This window comes from Grus americana, chromosome 5 (assembly GCF_028858705.1).
Source record: "Grus americana isolate bGruAme1 chromosome 5, bGruAme1.mat, whole genome shotgun sequence".
Classification (NCBI taxonomy): Eukaryota; Metazoa; Chordata; class Aves; order Gruiformes; family Gruidae; genus Grus; species Grus americana.
The window spans coordinates 12,168,829-12,192,412 of NC_072856.1; the positions used below are offsets into that span (position 1 = coordinate 12,168,829).

The 23,584-nt window shown below is 35.2% G+C and overlaps 1 protein-coding gene across 16 annotated transcripts in view; it reads left to right on the plus strand.

The window, feature by feature from the left end:
* IRAG1 (inositol 1,4,5-triphosphate receptor associated 1) overlaps positions 1–23,584 on the plus strand; it is a 120,121-nt gene that overhangs the window by 80,834 nt on the left and 15,703 nt on the right. For 15 of the 16 annotated variants that reach the window (XM_054827688.1, XM_054827691.1, XM_054827690.1 and 12 more), the window contains 11 exons: positions 2,720–2,820; positions 5,605–5,675; positions 10,005–10,178; positions 11,172–11,249; positions 11,665–11,714; positions 12,146–12,187; positions 12,871–13,464; positions 15,762–15,840; positions 18,688–18,808; positions 21,590–21,620; positions 22,700–22,840. In XM_054827688.1, coding sequence (XP_054683663.1) covers positions 2,720–2,820; positions 5,605–5,675; positions 10,005–10,178; positions 11,172–11,249; positions 11,665–11,714; positions 12,146–12,187; positions 12,871–13,464; positions 15,762–15,840; positions 18,688–18,808; positions 21,590–21,620; positions 22,700–22,840 — 1,482 coding nt within the window. The remainder of the gene's footprint in view (positions 1–2,719; positions 2,821–5,604; positions 5,676–10,004; positions 10,179–11,171; positions 11,250–11,664; positions 11,715–12,145; positions 12,188–12,870; positions 13,465–15,761; positions 15,841–18,687; positions 18,809–21,589; positions 21,621–22,699; positions 22,841–23,584) is intronic. The other variant, XM_054827696.1, reaches the window with a different exon arrangement.

Consider the following 23,584-nt stretch of genomic DNA (forward strand, 5'->3'; position numbering starts at 1 on the left):
TAGCGACCTAACTACTCTTCAGAGTATAAAGGTTTCTTTTTATTCAAGCCAGCTGACCCTGCAAAGAGCTTCATGCTCTGGCTCTTCCTGCCCCTCTCCTATACAAATGTACCACAACAGGAAGCATGAGTTTTCACCTGTGCAGAGGCTGAACTGCTATGCCTGTTGACCATGATTAATGTATTCTACCTGACTTGAACTAGCCTTGGCTACAGCCTGTTTCTTTTCTTTTTTTCTTTTTAATGAGCTGGTTTTAGAGTCCTAAAATGGACTTGAGTGACTTTAAGGCTGATGTTACGTCATTCAAAAGCTTTTGCTCTTTGGCAGTCATGGGATTAGTATAAACAATGTGCATGTGTACTCAGCTGCTTTGCCCTACAAGGAGGGCAGTCACCTAAATTTTTGTCATTGACTGTTAGGCAAAATACATTGTTACTTAGTAACATTTTCAAGAATACTACTAAAAATTGCTTTCAAACATCATACAATGTCAGCTGTGCACTTGCATCACATAATAGATCATACTTTTATGTTCTAACATTTCCGATATTACAAGGATATTTTTCTTCATATTATTTTCTTGGCATGTTTCCTATCCTGCTTTCCTGTGACAATGTGAACTTGCCGAGGAACATCATATGAGAATTATGAGTACAGAAGTGTGGAGCTGCATGGAATGTATTTATTTTAGTTAAAAAAAAGTGCTATTTACAACAGAATCAAGAATTCTAAATCATATGTCCAAACCAAAGCATATTTTATTGCCTTTGAGAGGAAGAAGGGTTATGCTATATACTTTAATATTATGCCATTGTCAAAATGCTTCTAGAGTTCTTTGAATTGATCAGAAAATACATTGTTTCAACAGGAGTAAAATGCAGCACTGGGACAGATGTTGAAAGGAGTTCTACTGTATCTGATAGATATTAGCAGTCATGTACCTGTTAGCTTTCTGGATGTATAGAGTTCCATTTCAATTTATACTCTTGGCTACTTGTTTATTGTAACAAACCTTATTACTACACTAATTTCTCCACATGACATGACATGGTGTCAACCTCTAGTAGGTAAACATTCTTAAAAGGAGTAAGCAAAATTGACAGCAAATGCTATTTCAGTAAAAGCAAAATGATGTTTATAATGGTTGAATGTAATTGGCTTTGTGCCATGGATAGCAAATGTGCTCTTTGAGAAAATCCAGAAGCATCGCTTCCTAGAGAGGTGGTCTGTGACCCAGGCCTGTGAGTGTTTAAGAGGCATTTGGACAATGCCCTTAATACCATGCTTTAACTTTTGGTCAGCCCTGACCTGATCAGGCAGTTGGACTAGATGATCATTGTAGGTCCCTTCCCCTTCCCCTTCCCCTTCCCCTTCCCCTTCCCCTTCCCCTTCCCCTTCCCCTTTCCCTTTCCCTTCCCTTCCCTTCCCCATTGACAACTGAAGTAAAAATTTCTTATGAAACTTCAGGATGTAGTTTTTAAAAAGAAATTAGACTCCAAATAACTAAATAAAACAAAATGCTTGTACATGCCAGTGCCTAGCAGAAGCAATTAGGATTTGAGAATTTACAAATTATTCTTTAAATTTTACAAGTTGATTGATGGTAGTCCCCTGCCACTTTTGGGAAGCTTTCCCTCTAGCTATAAATACTCACACTGCTATGATATGTTCTACTTATCTCATGATTGTGCTCTAAAACAAAAATTGCAGCTTCTAACAGGTGCCTACACTTTCCGCCCTCTGCATGATTTTGTGAATCACTTTTTTCAACTTCTTGACTGACTGTAAATGCCAGATTGCTTATGTAGCCTTTCAACAGTACAGGGATTAATTATTTTTTTTAATTTAATTTTTCTCTTTTTGTGAATCTGAATGTAGTACATGAGGTAGAAGTAATAATTTTTTTGCTACATATGAGAAATCCACAGTTCTTTATTCCAACTTGATGCATCTCCATTTGGGATATCTCACAGGACACAGATTCCTTCTCTTCAGCTGATTGGCATCATTGTGGTAGAAGGTGTGAGATTAAGTTCTCGGGACAAGTTCTTATATTTTTAAGAAGGCAAGCATACATTGATATTCAGTGCCAGTTTCTTTTGTCACTTAAAAATGATATTGTGTTTTATTAAATATTGCAGTTATATTTTTTAAAAATATTTTTCCAATTAATGTGAGGGAAAATCAAGAAGAACACTAACAAGATAACCTTATAATTATTTTCTGGTTTTTGGATAGCATGTGTACACTTAATACTGCATTTATTCAAGCTTGCATTGCACACTAGGACCATTTGGAGGTTTTGTGTGTCTAATTTAGCCCTGTTATACATAGCCGCTTTTCACTCTTGCATTCAGCTCGTAAGTTCACTAAGTGCTATACATGTACTTCAGTAAAGGAATGTTTTGCTCTGTGAAAAATCAGTTTGTCTACGATTTTAAAGCTTTCTCATTAGTTCCATGCTGATCGAAGTTACCTTACGTGCATTAAAAATTTGTAAGGAAAACAGATATTCCAGGTGTCCATTATCTCTTTTTAGCCATTTAAGTATAGCCCTCTAATTCACATTTCTTTTACCAAATTAGAGCTAATTCTCACTTAGTCATTTTCTCTTTTAGCTAAATTGAGCAATGCACGTTATTTTCCACATAGAGCATCAATATTCATTGTTTTGAATTTCTGTTTAACCACACTTTTATATTTGTCACAAACCATTCAGGACACTACTGTTGAAGGGACGACATGCAGTACACCTTCTATTGTTCTTCCAGAGAATGCTGTTACGCCAGATGTAGAATTCGATAAAAATCTGGTTAACAGGTACTATATACTACATTACCAATCTATGCATAAATTGTACAGTAATTCCAGGAGCTATGTTTCTAAAATATTGCTTTGAAATGTATATTGTATTAAAATATTATTGCTGTATCTCTATTTGTAATTTGATCATACTGTCTTTGCATTTTGATGACGATTTTTTGGATGCAGGGAAGTGTGTGTGTGGAGGGGGCAGGAATATAATTGATACTAAAAGAGTTTCATATAATACTAGGCCTGCCAACCTGACTCAGTATACTTCAAATTTACATGAACTTTCTTGTCTTTCAGAATAGCATAATTTGAAACTAAAACAAAAATATAAGTTAAAGTTTTGTATAATTTGGAATAAAAGATGTAACTTTTGAAGTCTATCCTTTTGCTAACAAATAAAATATGACCTGGTAAGGAAAAAATTGTGTGGTCAAGTCCTTTTGTAGACATACTGGAGTGTGCATGTGTGCACTACAATCCTACACCTACTGTAAGGATGACTGACAGTTGAATTCTTCTATGCATGGCAATGTGCAATACTATTCTTCTGTCCGAATTTTAACCTTTACTTAGACCCAGTCAATGAGCAACTGAGACCAAGACAAGTGCAACTGAGTATTTTTGTGTTTTCTGAAGTATTCCTCCCCCCATGGAAACTTTAAATTCAGTAGCTAAATCCCTAATTCTGGTATACTAATTATATATGTACACCAGTAATGCTGCCTTTAATCATATAAATATTTCCACTGAACCAATAAGAACTTTGTAGACTGATGTAGAGTTAGGAAATTAATACTTGTAAGACTTTTAAAAAATTACTATTTTTTAAATACTAATGCCTCCCCAAGGTGTGCTCAATCATCAGTGTTGACTCTTGCAAATGGGTGTAACACAAAGCCTGTGTTGTCTGTTCCCTTCCTGAATTAAAGAACTAGCTATATTACCATCTTATTACAATACATTTGGTATCATGCTGAAAAATAGACATTGTGGCAATAATATTTGCAGTCTGTTGTAATGGTTTTGTCTGTTGAAAGGAAAATGCAGCAACAAACTATGGTGTTCTTAAAAACAATCTGCTTGCATGATCCTTAAATTACTAAAGTGTGTTTTAATGAAGAAGGAAGGTTTTTGGCAAAAGATGGACTTGCAAAGTATGACAGTTTGTACAATAAGGTTTGTTTGTGAGGGCAGAAGATTTCCAAAGAAGGCTTATGATCATAAAAACACTTTGCAATTTTTACTAATAGCTTTTGCAAGTATTTTATTTATTTTTTATGCTTAGCATTTTGTAGTTTTATGAACTGCTGAAAATGCTTATCTTCTTTTTACAGGTTTAGCATATTATATATCTTTCAGAATAAATCTACATTCCAGTCATGTGCATATTATCTTAGTATTGCGTTAAAATACATACTGTTTTATATAACTTAAGGTTATGCTGGTGAAGCTACTGTTGTTGTATATGGTTTCTTTCCTAACAAAAATTGTTGGTCATCTGGCATTGCTGGCTAACTTACTTTCATAGGATAATATTCTGAAATATTAGAATATCATGATATTATTAGCCAGCATCTTTGAAATTTTCTTCTAAAGCTAATTAAGATATGCTCATTTAAAGTCCTAAGTTGAAAACATTGGAAATTGAGTTAGTGGACTTTTTTTTCTGTCTAAAGAACAGATGCAAGTGTAGGCTTCTTTTCCAGCTCTCTTCTTTCCCTTTCTCCCTTGTATCTGTTCAGTCCTCCTTCCTGTTTCGATGAAGCTGCAAAACAAACTTCTGTAGCACCTAGAAACTGGGATAGGACCTCATTTCTGATCTTGTGAAATAAAATAAGTATCAGTTGAAAATTGAAGTAGATAATGTTTCTAAGCTAGACAGTTGGAAGAACTTAAATGTCTAGCTTGAATACTATAGTACAGTGAGTTTTAAAGCAGACATTTGGGCCTGTTTAGGTAGACAGGGCAAGAATACCACCTTGAGGTTAAGCATGTGTGAAAGCAAGCTGTTGAATGGAAATAATAATCCTGTTTGAAGTTGAAAACTTCAATTTTGATTTGAATTAAGGTTATTTTTGGCCTTCTGATAAAGCATACTTCTTGACTGGGGATTTTTAATTTATTGACCTGCCATTAGATTTAAAATATGAGAAAAAAAAATCAGAAAGTATTGATCATAAATCTATACTATAATTTGCTTGTGTGTTTAACATGTACTTCTCCAAACTTCAAGATTATTTAAGACTCAGAATTATAATGCAGCCCTTTAAAAGCAGCATTATTTGCTGGATCAGCATTTAATTTTCTGCAGTCATTTGAGACTTTCACCTGGTTTTCAATCTAGAAAGTTCCCATATTGCTATACAGGAGTGTCAATGAAATGTGCCTAAGAAATTATTTCAGTCATAAAACTTAGTTTAAGAAGCACTAAAAATTTACAAAGACTAATTTTTTTTTAATGTACCATATTTACATGAGTTTTAAGTCATGATAATGAACTAAACAAATGTAGTTTTTCTGAGAAATCAAAATTTCACAGTATATGAAGTTATCATCAAATGTCAGAACTCCTTTGTGAGAGCAATTTCTGTAATTTTCTTTCTTTCTGCAATCTTCCTCCATTTTTCAGTTGTTTGGAGACAAGAGGAATTGCAATAAAACCTTTTTGTTTGGTTTTTTTTTAATCAAAGAAAAGAGCTTTATTTTTAATGTTAAATTTTCATAAGGAAGTAGAACTTTTTTTTTTGTGGCATACTCCCATAATTTTTGTTTGTTCATTTTTCTCTCTAGGCCTCGTAGTCCTCATAGGAGACATTCTAACCGTACCACTAGGAATCCAACAAATTCATTGACTTCCATTGGTAAGAAGTGATTATTCATTTAAGCTAGGATGTTTTCTCAGAAAATGTGACATGCAATAAAAACCTAAATATAGAGTCTGACTGTATTGACTACAGCTTTTTTTCTGTGCATGCATGCATGTCTGTAATGCATGCACTGGTTTTGTGACAAACTGGAAACCAAGCTTATCTGGTGACTATTCCAATACTCTGAGGTTTTAAAGGGAAACATCCTTTCTACTATCACTAAGGAACCTAGTTCTTAGGCATCTTTAAATAGATGCATCTGTATCTTTTTTCTTTTCTCTACTAAAGCACCAGTAAACATCAGAGCCCTGCTGCTTCTCTGATACTCAAAATATTCAGAATAAAAATTCTGTTTTGTAAACTCAGATTGCTTTTAGTAATTGAAATTCTATTAAGGGCTCTGATTAATAAGTCCTCTTTATGTGTTTTTATTAAGAAACTCAGATGTGTGGAGTTGTTCTTGACCAATATATTGAACTTAGGCATGGGGGGGTCATGGAACATTTCTGAATTTTCTAGTATAGAAATTGGAATAGGATTCCTGGCAGTCTCAGCAAGTATTTCTTATAAGAAGCACTGATATGCTCATGATGGCAGATCATGCATCCCTAAGGTTAGAAACATAAATTATAGGTATGATTCTACTTTCTCTTATATAGAAGTTATTGCATGAAGAAAAAAAATCAGTTGGTACCTCTGCAAGTAAGCCAAACTCTCTCTGCTATTAACAGTGTATACACCTTATTTTTTTTTCTTTCTGGTAGTCAAAACTGAGAGGTCAAAACCCTTTCCAGCAGAATTTAATATATTGTTACACATTTCATTTCCCTTTTTATAGATTTGTGAGAGTTAATTTGCTGGAATTAATTGGTATTTGTGACATGACAAAAATACAATAATAATTTTGTACACCTGGGATGCTGGGCTAGTTTCACAGAAATAGAGAACTGGAGATTTTTAAATTTAGCAGAACATCCTTAACATTACTTTTTTCTTAATAAGATAATAAAATATTTTATGTAAGTAGGATTTCCACTGTTGTACTAGAGTTAGCTTCTCAGCCATGCAGTGAGAACGTGCTAACCATTTGTCTCAATAACAGTCAGAATTAATCCATCCTAGTTTGTGATTCTGATGCTCTCATAACTGGGTACTCAGTTGCATCAGTATGCCTATAAACATGTAATTGAGAGAAAGCCCACTGAAAGATTGTTAAGAGGCTTCAAAGAGTTGTGACTTGCCATGCACTTGCTCCAGTTTTGAGATTGGTCCTTTAAATTCGTGAGTAAAATGTGGGGTTTGGCTGCTTGCATTCAAGGGGAAACTTCCTTTATTTGTCATGTAAAACTAAGATGGAGATTCACATCCACGTATATCAGCTCAGATCCACTTAACACTTTAAAATCTATCCTGCTTGCCAGCAGTTGATTTTAGAGGCAGCTAAACTTGTGGAAACTAAGTAAAGTTATGGAACTATACTTACAGAAATCAGACTTATACAAAAGAATGATTTTGCCCCCATATTCAGAGATGCAGCAGCAAGAGTTGCTGGATGTAATTTGAAATGAGCCAAGCTCTGAGTATAAGGAACTTTGCACTCACTATAGAGTCAAGCATTAGAACAATCTGCCCAGAGCGGTTTTGCATTCTCCATCCTTAGAAGTTTTTCAACACCAGATTGTCTTGAAAAACTAGCAACCTGGTCTGATCTCACCACTCATTCTGCTTTTAACAGGTTGGACTAGATGACCTCCAATAGTCCTTTCCATTAGTCTGTGATTCTAAGATGTTACTTTTCTAAGTTACGCATTTTCTAATTAAACCTGTTACAAAATGTCTTCTGTTTGAGGTCTGACTAGCCTGAAAGAAATGTAACTTCATGGACATATGCCAAATCATAAACTTGTAGACCTGAAATAATCAAGTATTCTTTGAACACTTGTCATTTGTGAACAGGTGCTGAGATAGGATGCAGCAGGAGAAACTAAAGGGAATTCATGGCAGAAGGGAAAATGGTAGCCAAGGGGAAGGGAAATGGAAGTGGTGAAGAGGCAGAAAGAAAGGCAAATATAGAAAGGCAAACATGTCGAGTATAGTGAGGAAAACTTACCTGCTCAAGGAAGATAGAAATTACCATACTTTGCAACTCTCCTCTTTTGCTGGCCCAAGGAAAGTGCCACAGGAGGTCCTTCTCTCAAACTTTAACACACAAATCTTAATGTAAAATAAAACAAATATTTCATTAAAAATAGATTGCTTTGAGAATATCCAATCTGTGTGCATGCTTTTTGACAGCCTTGAAATTGAGCTAAATTTATGGAAATTAAAAACAAAACACACCATGCCCCCAAAAACCCCAAACAACCAACCCCACACCCACAAACCAAAATCCCTTGAGTTTTTGCTGCTTGCTTATGTTCTTAGCTTTTCTGAAGACTGATTGTTCTGTAATGGCTCTTGTCAAATTTAAAAATATTTTTCTTTTATTACCTGATGACTTCCCTCTGCCTCTCCCAGGCCGTTCTTTAGTAAGTTGTTCTTATTGCACAGCAGTGTTATAAATTCTCTCTTCCCTAATAGAGGCATCAAGCTGGGAAGAGAGACAGTCACAACTGATATTTCTTAGAACACATTTTATTCACTAAGCTGTTGTTAATGTGATTAAGTTGTTGTCAACACCAGATAACTCTTCACACAACACAGTCACTTATTCACTCATGTAGCTAGTTCACTCATGCAATCACAACTTTTCTCATAGTTACCTGAGAATAAATGCCTGACTTGCAGTCTGTTGTTGATGCTAGTGTCTGCCAGTGGCCTTGTACAGATTGAGCAGACTCTTGGTGATCTATTTATCAGTTCTCGCAGATCCAACCATCTCACTAATTTGTAGAGTTTATCAATCCATGAAAAACTTGCACACACTACCTTATCAGCATATATGTTTTCTTTCTTTGGCCTGTTGTTTTCAGGTAACTCTTTCTCCTTACAAGCCTAGATGTTTATAGAAGCCATTCACACCAACTCACACAGAAAGAGCCTTTCCAACAACAACATTCTTTACTTAATCATAGCCTGGAGAAGTGTAAAAATTAGTGCTTGAAGTTTAGTGGTTTTGACCAATTTGGAAGCCAGGGATTAACAGGTTCTTTCTACAACTAATTAAAAATTGTTTAGAAAACAATGCATTAATCTAAATGTCTGAGCGTAGGGCAGTGGCTTTCAGTTTGTGGTCCATGCATTCTCCTGGGTCACATATCTAACATATCAACATAGAATCATAGAATGGTTTGGGTTGGAAGGCACCTTAAAGATCATCTAGTTCCAAACCCCTGCTGCGGGCAGGGTCACCCTCCACTAGACCACGTTGCCCAAAGCCTCATCCAACCTGGCCTTGAACACTTCCAGGGAGGGGGCCTCCACAACCTCTCTGGGCAACCTGTTCCAGTGCCTCACCACTCTAACAGTAAAGAATTTTTTTCTAACATCTAATCTAAATCGACCCTCCTTCAGCTTAATCCCATTACCCCTTGTCCTGTCACTACACTCCCTGATAAACAGTCCCTCCCCATCTTTCCTGTAGGCATGAACGGGCATGAGGAAAAGCAATCTCTAACAATGCCCTATTTAACCATTGGATATTCTAGTAGGTTTTGGAATTCCTTTGGAAAATTCTTGCAGGTCCACCACATGGTAGATACTGCTTTGCTTTTTGAAATAGCATTATAATTCTCAGGCTTTAGCTATTCAGCTTCTGCCTGCAGTTTTGCCGGATGCAGCTTTACTGTTGCTTCTGCATTTGTGGGAAAGCTATCTGCATAGAATAAAATCTTTATACCTCTAAACTCTGCACTTTGTTCTATAGATTATTTGATGGAATCACCTGTATGTTAAAACCAGTGTGCATGTATCTTTGCCAGGTGAGTTTGTGGGACCTTAGCCTTGAAAAGCTGGACATACAAAATCCATGGGAAAAAACTTAAGTGTACAATAGAAATGCCGTGACTGCTAGCTGAAATGGATCTAATGCCACTTTTACTGATAAATTAGAAAAACTGTGTTGGGGACACAACCGGAAAAGCCAGTTTCACATATCAGATCATCTTTGATCATAATGACTTAATCTTAGTGGGTTATCTGTGTTTTTGAGGACTTGCTCTAAACTTGAGAATATAACGACGTGAGAAATGAGCAGACATGAATGTTTGTTAAATGCAATCTCAAAGCTAAATTTATAGATATGTTTTGTACTTGTTACTCTGAACTGCCACAACCTATCTGGAAATATGAGATACAGCTCTAATTCTGACGTTTTCTACCCAGACAACAGTGGTCATGTGATTGATCTGGTAAATGATCAGCTACCAGATGTCAAAATATCAGAAGACGACAAAAAGAAGAATCTTGAATTACTAGAAGAAGCAAAGAAAGTAAGCGAACGATTTCTAATGCGCAGAGGCAGAAAGTCAAGAAGCAGCCTTCCGGAGTCACCAACAGGTAGGTGCAGATTATGAAAACAAGATTTTGTATTCTACTTCAAAGATCTGCAAAGGCACATATGAGCATCTACTGTAATGCATACATTACTACTGTATACATACACTTTGTTAATTTGAAGGTCAGAATCTCTCTGCTCCTCCTCACAATTCCATATAAAACAGAAATGACCAATCTCTATATTCAGATGTAACAGTGGAAGATGGTGTAAAGGTTTTGAGTGCCTGAACAGCACACTGCAAACACTGTAACAGGAAAGCATGAAGTATTTCTATTGGAATCTAAAAAGTGATCACAAATTTCTATTTGTGAAGATTTTCTTCCTAAAGTTCCTATTGTACATAAAATGAAATTTTAATGGCAAGATTCATACTGCTGAAAAAACAATTCCCCCAGACGTATTTACACAGACTTTTATTCTTAACGTAGTCATAAACTAAGCTAAATGGACCAGATCCTCCTTTAAAACAGCAGAATAAAATGTATTGTTCTAGTGTGTCAATTGAAATTATTTTTTCCCCTCATATGAAGTCTTTGAAAACTAGGACAAAATGCCATTTTATCATGAAGTAGGACTTTCATTTAGCTTTGAAATGTCAATTCAAAACAAAGTTCTATCTTAAAATTGGCTTGGCACTTTCTGGAGGAAAAAAACAACTATAATTTTTAAAATTAATTTTTCCTTGTTCTTTTCTAAATTCCTTGGGAAGCCTTCTCTTGTGTCTACTTCTCTGCAGTGCTTACAGTATCAGAAAACTCAGGAGAATAAGGATTCTGTGTATCAACAGACTTGTATTAGTTCGTGGCAGGTATATGAGATAAAACCTGTTCCCAAGTACAACTTGGCAATTAAAATGACTTGTCAAGTTCTGGACAAACATGACTGATGGCTATGAGATTCATGTTTTAATTTTATCTGAATTTTTAAAATGTAGATGCTACAAACCTAGAAAGTAAAATTACCTTTTTGTTTTTGTCTTTGTTTTAATGAAGCAGTTTCCCCTACACTTAGTCCTAAAGTTTCACCAGTAGCATCTCGGAGCAACTCTCTCACTCTTCCACTTCCATCAGGTAAAATGATCTATGCAGGCTCAAACTTTAACTTATAAAAGCTAACCAAAAGTATATTTTTTTAATATCTCTCGAGGAGAAATCAAAATCTGTCGATTCAGGCATCTCCAGAATATGACAAAGCTTATGAATGCCCACAATACGTATTTTTACATGTATATTTTTTGTATTATATTTTTATTCCTGTGGTGCTGCTAAGTTATGTGTTCTGTTTCTTTATTCCTTTCAACAATGGAGTTTTCACTCACTATATTTTAGATAATTTTATCCCTTTTTAAATAGTATTTTCCATGTTTAAATTTTGTCCTTAATATGTTACGTGGAACTGTGCATATATGTGTTTGCTAATGCTGTAGTAGTAAAATTTTTGAGCAAAACATCAGGATATGCCCTAATTATGTCTGTGCCTTTTTAGGGTCTGATGTATGCACAACCACTAGTGTCGAGTCAGTATCTCCAGGGCAGGTAAGAAAGAGCTGAATAGTCTGCACAGTAACCTGGTTATTGCAGTACTAGATTATACTATACTGTTTTACTAGTCCCTGAGGAAAATGGGATATTTTGAATACCATTTTATATACCAAGATTGTATTATTAATATGTTTTTTCTGCAGAGTGAGGGACTAATAACGTTAACTCTGAAGACAAAAATCCATGAGGTGACAAGCGCTGAAGGATCATAGAGATCTGTTAAGTGTAGAAAATGGAAGAAGATCCAATATAATCCTAATCTATGGAAAAAACTAATCCCTAAAATTACGTCATAAATAAATGTGACAAGCAGTGTAAAAATTAAGAGATTCAAAGTTCATCTGTTAATATCTATATCTAACATTTGCAGCATAGATCTCAAAGATAACCTTGTAAGGCAACTTTTTTCCTCCTTTTTTTGCTAGAATAACAGAACTGTGAAAGAGGATGAAAGGCAAACTGCAGAGGTAAGTGTTTCACATTGTGTTGAAAAAAATCTGCCTGTTTTCTTAGCGCACATATGACCTATTTATGTGACTAAAAAGGCTAAAAGACTATTCACTGAGTGAAAAGAAAAAACAATACTGCTCTAAGAAATTGTGAAGCACCTGCAAATATAGTGGAGGACAGTAGGCTTACGGCTAGCCTTTACAGCCTATCGTGCACCCTGCTGTAGCTCAATTCAAATAAATATACTAAATACCTTTATAAGTTAAGTAGAAATATCTTCTAGAATCACTTTGGTGTATGTTTAATTTTGTGTACAAGTCCATGGCTTTTTCCCTTGGGAGGTTAGGGACTAACAGAAAACAATCAAAGGAAAGTAACAGTGCTATAAGATACAGGGTTAAAGGTGTGTGTTCAGACAAGCCTTACATTAAGATGATGAGAAACTTGGCTATATGAGGATTGCTATAATGGACTCCTCTGGAATGTGAGGAGGTTATCTCAAAAGTTCAGAGAAGAGATTCCCGATTCAGTGCTCTTTCAAGTGCCTTTTAAAAATTATTTCTCTCATCAACAGCACATGTTTAAAAGCAAATGTCAGTAAAAAGGAAATAGCTTTTTACAGTGAAAATCTGTCCTTGAGCAGGGGAAAAGAGAAATCTGCTCTTGTTTCTCTGCTTTATGTGTGTCCCTCTACTTTCAGAGTGCTGCAAAAGGATTAATTGATCGCAGACAGAATGATCAAAGAAAGATTTCTCAGGGAAGGTTGGTTCCTCGTTCTGCTGGTTTTGAAAACTCCAAAGAGAAGCTCTCAGAACAAAAAGAAAACTTTGATCCACGTAAACATATGGATACTTTACCTAAATGCTCCCCTTCAGGTGGTGATGGTGGCAGAATGTCTCTTAACACTTGCATGAATGTTTGTGAAAATGAACTTGGAAAATCGTTCCTCAAGAAAGCAAAAGAAAATGATGTTCCTTTAAGAACCCATCTACCAGGACCAGGAATAGCAAATATAGACTCAAAGCTAAAAATTCCTGTTCCAGAAATGAGGGACCATAAAGTTTCATGTAAACCAGAATTTAAACTGTGTGGACTGCGTCCTCCTCTACTACGGGCTGTATCATGGGATAGCTTGGAGCCTGGACAGAAAGATAAAACACCTTTAAAATTACCATCTGAGGAAGATAAAAGCTTTGTTGTTGGTAATAAATCCAGCAATCAATTAAAAGCATTCAAAGACCTTCAAATCCAAGTTCAACCGGTTCGAATGCAGAAATTGACAAAGCTCAGAGAGGTGAGTCCTAGTCATCAGTCATATCCTCTTTTAAAGTTATTTTCATACCTTAGTAAACTTTCAACTTACTTAACATTATTTTTATCATTGCAAGAAACATACGGTAATATAATGGGAAACAGTTTCAGCAAAATCAATACAGTATTGTATCGTGTTTTTCCTTTGAAACTTTAGTAAATTGTATCCTGTAATTAAATTCCATGGAATTATTCTTAATTCTCTTCAAATATGCATCAACTGCACTGTGGTCTCTTCAATATGCACATATGCTTGTTTGCATATACTCTTGCATATGCAGGTTTTGGCCCCCAGAAAAAAATTGCGATACTAGTGTCAAGAAAGTACTAATTGCTTTCATTGTAACAGAAAGGTGAGTCTAAAACACAATATATCTCATTTTTTGCATCGTTTACATGACCTGTAAACAGGAAGCAGTTGATTAACAATCATGTCATTTATGAAACATACTTGGGAGTAAAATGATCTATTTTGATTTCTAAAGAGAATTTTAGATCTGAGGAATCTTTCCTTCCTCAGGATGTAACAACATTCTCTTCAAAAGGGTCGCTTATGCTCTTTTACTTCCTTTGCTTCCGTGTGCTTTTTCTGCTCCTTTGGAATTGTCCTCAGATCCACAGGCTCTCACAATATATTGACTGACTGATTTCTGTGTGAGTGGGCTGAGACCTACCTATAAACTGAAATCTTTAACTGCAGTTTGGAGACAGTTGCTATACTCTTGTTTAAGGGCTTACAGGCCTCTGCATATCATATACTATTTGTAATCTTTCTTTGGATTTAAAAATCACTTTTACTTTCTTTGGCTGAGTGTTTTTGAGTCCTGTATTGGTTGGTATTCTCCCTTCTAAGTGCAGTAGTCCTGTCATTCAAGAATACTAACCTTTGCAATAACATTACATTTGCAAGATCTCAGGGGACAGGAAATTGTTTTGCTATGGTTTTTTGCTTATTGAACATTCTCAGAAAATGTCTCAAAGTGTCCAGAGTTTTAGAACTCGGTGTCCCTGAGAGCAAGGGCAGGTAGAGGATGGCCATACTTACAGTTCCTAATTCTCACATGGTGCAAATGTGTGAGCTTCTTGAAGGATAGACTTGGACTATGAAATTTTTAAACTAATCCTTTGTTAAATAATTGTCTAAATAATTGGTAAAAATTAAGAATTAAACCCTAAGAATTAACCAGTGTATTGAAAAAAGTAGAAATGTCATGAAATGATAAACCACCATCATCATAAGCTACCATGTGTATATAGCAAAAATGACCTTTGAAAAGAGAAAAAAAAAAAGTGGTAGTTACTTTCTGTAACAGACTAATAAGAATATTTTCTTTGACCTGCAGTAGTTAATATTTTAAAATGAACACAGGGCTTACAGGTGAGGAACTCAAATTCTGCATTTTGATTATTTCATTCACGTTCTATTGTGTGGGAATGGCAGCTTAGTTATTAATCTTTTCCTATTTGTATATATAACACACGTATAGTTAGCATATATGTACTAGAAGTTTTGATTATAGACACAATTGAGCCATATAATTTTGAAAGTCCTAGAAGCTGGTAAGCACAAAGAGTAATTAGAATCAGAAAATTAATGCACCATGATTTTTAATTCCAGTTAGGTGAGACTTGAACTCTGTCTCCAGTAGGAATTGTCTACTTATAAACAAAAGCAGGTGTTTGTGAATTGTAAACATATTTGAGAATATGAAAGGAGAAAATGAGGAGATGATAGAAGGAGAAATAAGATAGCAAGGTTTAATTGCTGAGTATGTTCTTCCCTACTTGTAAGGAACAGGGGCAGAGTACAGTAACAGCAAAGTATTGACTTGCAGCTGTAACACACCAAGCTTTGGTGTGAATAAATCCTACTGAATAAGTCAAAGTGATAAAGTCTCAAATATCTGATTTTTCTGAATTTTCTCTCCTTTCTGGGATACTACTATGGCTATATCCAAAATTACTTTTCCCGCTCTCATTTATTAAAACTCTGATTTACCAAAACTCAATTTTTCTACTTGAGAAAGGGGCACATGTTGCAAATCTCTGTTTGCCTCACCAGGGATTTTTGTAAATAATGCATGTATGAAATTTGAAATGTGTAATATTTAAGAGTGTGTGTGTGAATGTACATGTATCCATGGAATGTAGCATCTGACTATAACTTAATATCTCCATTATATATAAAGTGAACATTATATTTAGTGGTCTCATGGCAGTGTTATTTAAATTGAGATTTCTAGTTGAGTTACTTAAAAATGTTACTGTTTTTCTTAACAGGAGCATATTTTGATGAGAAATCAAAATTTAGTCGGACTTAAACTTCCTGAACTTAGTGAAGCAGCTGAACAGGAGAAAGGTGCAGTATCATAAAAGCGGGAAGGAATGTTTGTTACACATTGATTTTTATAATTGACTAATACGGAGGGGGGAAAAAAGAGTATTTTTCTTCAATTGCCATAGTAGTTGTAATGAAGCAGTCATGGAGGAAGGTAGTAAACAATGAGTAAGAGAGACCAATAATGGAAGTACCTGAATTTCTTGATGATCTGAGCCAAGAAGATACTAGGTATTATTACACCCAAATGAAAAGATGCATACCTGGAACAGAATCTAGCTTGTACTTAATAAAGGAAGGACTGTCTCAAGTTTTAGTGTCTTTCTGAAAAAAAAGTTTCAGCAGTGATGGATTGAATGGATGTGACCTCTGCAAGATATTGTGGCCGTAAGGGAGAATTTGATCCTTGAAAGCATAAACAAGGGATGGAATGCTTTATTCCTGCTTTTTTGTTTTAGTATACGTGTGGCAAATATTGGAATGGCATGTTCACTTCTGGTCCACAGCTCTACATCAATGTGGATAGGTAATAAGGCCAGAAAAGAGACATAAATATGATTGAAGAATTGGAAAAATATAAAAATACACCTTTCAATAGGTGTGTGGGGGTTAGCTCAATTTGTATGATTTTTAGTAAGGAAAAGGCTTAAAACTCTATGTAAATGAGGAAACAGAAATCTGGCACCAAATGTTTTTTTCCAGTCTAACACAAGCAAATAAGATTTGATGCCAGTAAGCTGCATCTAAAAAGGTTCAAAATAGAATTAAAGAGCAAAGATATAATCCTGAGAACAATTCAACAACTGGAAGAACTAAATAGCGGTAGTCCTGAGCAATCAATTGAAAATATTTGAACCAAAACGGGGTATTTGTTTGGAAGTAAAGTCAAAAGTTGTTCAGAGTGTTTTTGAGGCCACATTAACTGAGATGGAGACAGTTAACATGAAAGGAGCTGAAACTGATTGTCCAAGATTTGATCCAAAGACAATTTCCATTTTTCCTAATACTGTTCATGTTGCTAATTCATAGATTTGTTTTGGGACTGTTTCATAAGGCCTTGAAGTTTCTGTTACACAGGGAGATGGCTGAGATACTACATTTCATGTTATCTCTGGAAACAGACTCATCTTCAGTCTGAATGAAACAAGATTAAAAGAGACTTCTTGTCCTCTTTCTGTATTTAGTGATTATATCTTTGGATTCTTAGATATGGTAATATTATTCCTATCACTCTGCTAATATATCATTTCCCAGAAATTATTTAGCAGGCTCTATTTGAAAGTGTGAAATAGTTGCTATTTTACCAGCGTGTTACATAATTTTGGCAGATTTGAAACTTTTGAGGAAAACATTATGAAACGCTAAGCATTATTTTATCCAGCTTTTCAGCCAAGATTTCATGAGCATCATGAGCTTTTTAAAGTCTACTAACTTATCTAAATGATACCCAGAACAGTAAGGGTCAACTCCTTGTCCTCAGTGGGGAAAACAAATGAGGGGTCAAATCCTTAGATCATTTGTTAGGGAGACTTACTTCCTTACATTGTCATAAAAGCCACCTTGTGCTTTTTAACTGGAGTAGTAGTTTTGCTTAAACAATAGGAAATAGCCAGCTACTTCATTATTACTGTAATGCATCGAATATACTGGCTCCATCATGTTTTGCTATCAATGCCAAGTTATTGTGATCATCTTAGTAAACACAACTTTGCATCTACAGATATTTAGATAAGTGGGATATATTAGATCTGGAGACATTGTGGTGTCAGGCTGGCTTTTTATGGGGACACACGACTGTTCTTAAGTAAATACTGGAATTTTTAAATATAAAGGAAATGCACAGAACTAAAATGTAGCTAGAAAGAATCTGTTATTTTCTGTCTTTCGTGTTAATGCTCTCCGCATTTACAAAATTTGAGCTTTTTCACACTATTTGTTCTGCAAGTCTAAGAATTTGTTACGTCAAATGAACAAGAGAGCTGTGCAAAGTTATCTTCCCAAGTCTGAGATTCAAATTGGGGAACCTGACTTTCCTATAGAAGAGTCCTTCATTAAATTCTGGAAAGATAGAAGGAGATAAGGGAATTATTACATATGAAATTAAATAAAATTAAAATAAAAAAGTTAAGTAACATGAATTATTAAAAAAAAAAAAGTTTGAGCCATATCTTGGTCTTTATGAAAGTGACGGAAGTAGAGAATGCAATTATAACCTTTATGTCCTGTATCAATGAACATGCTGTGCAAACAAGTATATGTTGTAGATTCATCACCATAAATGGTGCACAAATTCTGTAGTATAGTATATTATAGTAGACTCCATCTTGGCAGGTAGCATTTAAAGCCTTTGAAAATGACAGTACTCTATTACAAAATCTAAGCTAAAATATTCCAGAAATGCGTAACTGTAGAGGTAAAGCACAAATGCGAAATGTTAGGTTAGATGTTCCAGTAATTAATTCGGGTTCGGTTTGAATTCTAGGAAAGATACTAATACAATAATTATTTTACACTGCATTAGAGACTGTCAGAGAGCGTATTGCTTCAGTCTTTCTATGTGAAGGATGACAGTTGTACTGATTACTTTTGTTATCACTGCTCTAAAGACAGGTGATCTTTACTTTAGCAATAAAGGACAGATGAGTCAGGTATCACCATATGCAATAAAGAAAGTAACATTCTGCGCGAAGGGATGGACTTTTTTGTGTTGGTCACTTTTGCTCCCAGTAGAGTTGGGGTGAAATCCTCGCTGAGTTTAAAAAGGACACAGGCTAAAAGGTCCTATCTGGCTCCGAGATGCTGACTATTAATAGTTAATGTGGGACTTTTCAAACACCATAAAAAGATTCTATCTTTAAATGTTTTCAGGCCCTTCACCTCTCCCCTCCCCCACTGAAGAGGAAGAGACAAAGAATAGCTCTGATGTCATGCCCAGCATTCCTGATGTATTGCTGCGAAAACTACGAGTGCACAAATCACTTCCAGGAAGGTAAAAGCTCATTAGAAGTAGAAAGACATCATCCGGGGAAGGCACACTAGTGGTTTCCAGTGAACTCCCTTTACAGGGATCCATATCAGTAGAGAAATTGCTGCATCTTAAAATGTGCAATGCAGATTTTCTGAAAAATGTTGAGGAGTCCACTGACTTCCAGTAACTGGCCAACTTTTAAAATTAGTTTGTAAGTAAGTTCCACATTAAAAGTCTGAAACCTAACTTGCATGCTACAAGTACAGATTTTCCCACCAGTCTGTCCACTCCTGGTTTACATGATTGCTGCTGCAGATATAAATTCATGTCAAAAATGTTAGTATTTCTTTCCCACAGAAAAATAATCAGGTCAGGCAATGGAAAATTTGGACATGTAAGAATTCTGTAGTTTTTCTGCAAGTGATGATTTTTCAGCGGAGTGGAGTTTATTTTGCAAACCTATTTGAAGGACTTGCTTGCAAATTCCCTGATCTTGGGCTGTGCAAGTAGGCACTTATCAACAGATTGCTTAACACCTGCCATGGCTCAAGAGTTTCTCTGTTCCCTCTTATGCAATTTGAAACAGTATGTCTGCATGTTACAGATGTGCAGGGTAGCACCATACAGGGGGTCATTTGAAACTAGAGCTATTGTTGCATAGTGCAATGTAACTACAGCAATAGACATCCTCTGGTCCATACTCTTCTGAGGTGGAGTCATAATAGACTGTGCCTGCCAGGTATTTGTCCAGACCTTTAGAAATACCAATTTTCCTTCTGATTTGAGTTTACTACTATCCAAACTTAACATTTCCTTGACAGAATTTAAGTGGAATTTGGAATTTTCCTTTTTGGGGAAAGGTTTATGTTAAAAATTATACAAAAATCCATTATTTCAGAAAATATTTTACTCTGGCCCAAGAAATATATGGACGAAAGCTCAAGTGAAGCGTTTATCACCACGTGCCTTGGATACTTTGCACCACTGATAACTTTAGAGAGTGAGCATTTTTTATTTTGTATTGCATTAGAATAAAGCTAAGCTTCTTCCATATTTCTGCATAAGCCTTTCCTTTGAGAGAAATAAAACCATAACAAAAAAATCCTTATTAGGCATTAAAACAATTCCAAACATATTTGGCCAAAACTATTCCTAAATTCACCTATGTGTTTTTATACTATAAATACCAGAGATCTTCAATCATTTGAAGCATTCAATAAGTGTTCTCTGTGCAGATAAAATAAATATTTAACTTTTTTTATGAAGAAACTGTTACATACAACATTTTATATAAATGAATGCATAAGGTAAGGAAGTTCTAAGAGACCATTGCTTCATTGTAATCAAATACTGAAAAGAAAAGTAATTTCACAGCTAAGTGCAAAATAGGTAAATGCTGAACTGGCTTTGAGGATCAGATAATATCAAGATCTTCTGTTTTTCAGGTAATGTGCTTTAAACAGTTGGCTTAATCTAGTGAATAAATACACACATAACTTTTCATTCTTACTATAAATTTCTCAGAATGTTACTAGCCAAAGGAAAGATGCAAATTTTATCATTCTGTGCTGTGTTTTATAACACATACAGATGCTTGAATTTCCTTCTAGAAGGACTGCTCCTTCTAGTAGGCTTCCCCCTGGAATAACAATAAGTAATATGAAACTAATACTTTAGGCCCAACTAATACTTTAAGCACAAAATGGTTTTCCAACACAGGGGGCATACTGGCCTCCCTTAGAAGGGAGTTACTTTAAGTATCTCTAAATAGAGTTACTACTCTAAGTATCAATATTATTCTACCCAACAAGAAAGATCTGCTGCTCATTGATGATAGATGTGTTGATTTTTATATTTTACGATTAATGGTGCAATGAATATTACAATAATGTCTGAATTTTCTGAAAGTATCGTCTGCACGGTACATGACAGCTGTGTCAGTTGCAACTCCTGTCACTGGCATCCACCAGAATTTGTGTATACAGTCTTGTCATTTCTTTCAGATGTTTTTCATCTGTATTCACTTGCATAAAACTGAATAGCTCTCTGATGTTTTGGAACAATTATGGGGAATATGAACCTGTAAATTCAAACACATGGAATGACTGCCTTGAAGTGAGATCTTGCAATATAATGTTGCCTATCTCATTTCTTTTATAATACTCTATGAAACTGCATTTTGGTAACTTTTTCTAGTTTTTGTATAGTCAGTAATCATTCTTTTAGTAGAAAACTCATAAAACTCAAACATATATTTCGTCAGTGCCAGAATCAGGGTCAGAATCATTGTTAGATAAATTCTAACAAAGTTAGCATCCAAAACAGGATAATTCAATATACAGTGAGCTGGGGTTTGGGTTCTGCCCATCTCTGATTATCTGTGATCATTATTATGAGGTTTCAATTGTTGACAGAAGGAAAACAGGTAAAGATAGTAATCTGAAGTATAGCATATTAAGTCACCTGCAACTCCAAAAGGGTAACTTCTGTCTTGCTCTTGTACTCGCACTTTATCACTGTGTAGTGCAGAAAGCAGTATTTGCAGCTGCCAGAAACTTTGGCATGTTTTTGCCAATACTCAGGTGATACTGTGCTGTTGCTTTAAAAAAAAAAACAAAACCAAACGTGGTGTTTAGCCATAACAAGTACAATTGAATTAATTAAATACTGGTTTCACCAAAGAAACCGTAAAATATTTAAGAAGAGGATGTCTTTTGTTGTTCTTTTCAATTAAATATTACAATAGCTTTGTTTTTAGACACAAAACTAATGAAAATGTGAATTTTTTGCTTTTATTTCTAGCTCCCCTCCACTTACTGAAAAAGAAGTTGAGGTAAGTATGTTCTTAAACTCATTATTTTAGACATGCCTCAATTTTGAGTGGATACTGTACGTCTAAGGGTGGTTATTAAAACCAGGTAATGGGATTTTAGGTTTTTTCAAAAAATATTTCTTAGGAAAAAAACATATTGAGCTCAATCAAAATAACAATTTTATGAAATATGGCAGTTGTCCCAGACAATATAAACTGTAAAAAGACTTAGAGGCGGAATAACAGAAACATTGTTTGTGCATTGTTTTTCGTAAAATACACATTCATTTTGGAAATTACTGTAATATAATTTAAAAAATTGAGATTAAATGAGACTAGAAAATAAATGAGTTAAATTGCATTTTTATATTGGCCAATAGGAGCTTTGGGGCAGTTTTTGATGATATCTTGCAGTTAGTTTACATAACTTCTACTTTTTCAGTTCAAGTAAATTTTTTTTTGTAGGTTGCTCTTTAGCTTGCTGGCTTTGTTTCTTTTTTTTCATATACCAGTCAAGAAAAAGATTTTGTTTACATAGCTCCATTCTAAAGGAGCTGTTGGTGCTGTGTGCTTTGCAAAGTATTAATCCTAAGAAATAATGCATCTGGTAAAGAAAAAAACCTATCTTTAAAAGCAGGGTGCAAGAGAATAAAAATGTTAGCACTTAATCTTTTACTGGATTGAGTGGTAGGTGTTTATCCCTTAGGTAAAACAATGCTAATGGTGAGATCATCCCTGGACTTCCTCTGCACAGACTATCTGTTTAAAAACCTTGGGGACCCTTGGAGGAAGTCCAGCTAGAAAACAGATCCATTGTGATTCTCATGCTTCTGGTAGGCTACTTCCTTCATTGTGTCTCTGCTGTACTGATCTTCCAGAAAAACATGCAGGAAAATAGGCAGCAACACATTTATCCATATATTAGAGGAAGCAGAGAGAAGCGATTTTTTTGAAACAATCTAATGTAAAAAAGTATTTTCAGTTTTCTGTTTCAATACTTATTTAAGCACCAAAGTTTGTTAAACATATCTTATTCCTAAGTCGTTGTTGGAAATTACATTACTGTGACACTTAAAAATGCCTTTTTTTAATCCAAACAGAATGTATTTGTACAACTTTCCTTGGCCTTTAGAAATGATAGTTATACCTTGGAATCTAGAATTAACCAAGCAGAGAGAGAGAGAAATCTTACTGAAGAAAATGCTGAGAAGGAACTGGAAAACTTTAAAGCAGCCATTACGGTAAGAAAACAACAATAATTCTTTTTCTGAACTATGGTGTACATGAAAGTGCACACACATTTGAAGTACGCGTGGCTATGCTTGCTTACACCTGTTTTAAATTCAGTCGCAAAACTTCATTTTCTGCTGCACAAGCTCCTTACTGTAAGCTGCCTACCACTCTACACAAGAGAGCATTTTCTGACAGAGCGGGCCACCATTGCTGGAAATGCACAGAGGATGTTACCCTACTAACACATTTCAGGAATAAATACTATTAATTTACTGCTCAGTTCTTAGAATAAGCCTGTGACAAAGCTAAGAGCATTCAGAACTGAAATTTGAGCACTGATCCATGCTCTCCTGGGCAAGACCTTCTTTAGCAGTAAATTTGAGGTGTCCAGTTAGATGTGATACTGAAATGATCTGAGTCCTGAGATCTGTGACTTAAAAGACCTCTTAACTGCAAATAACAGAAGGCAGTACAGGAAAAGAAACAGCAAGGATTACTTAAGGAATACATGCAATCCCAGGGTCAGGTTATGGGCCTGAATACATTTTCATGCCAGTTGTCCCTGATGTTCTTTTATCAGCAGTAGTTTTCAGTCCTTCTTGCCAGCTTTCTCTGGATTTTCTAACTGAAATGACAAATATGTATTGTCAGCTTATGTGCTGCATGCATTGTTGTACAAAAAAGGAAGGGATGCTTAGATACCATGCTGCTAAATGAAATACCTGTAGACCCAATTTGCATGTTACAAGGAG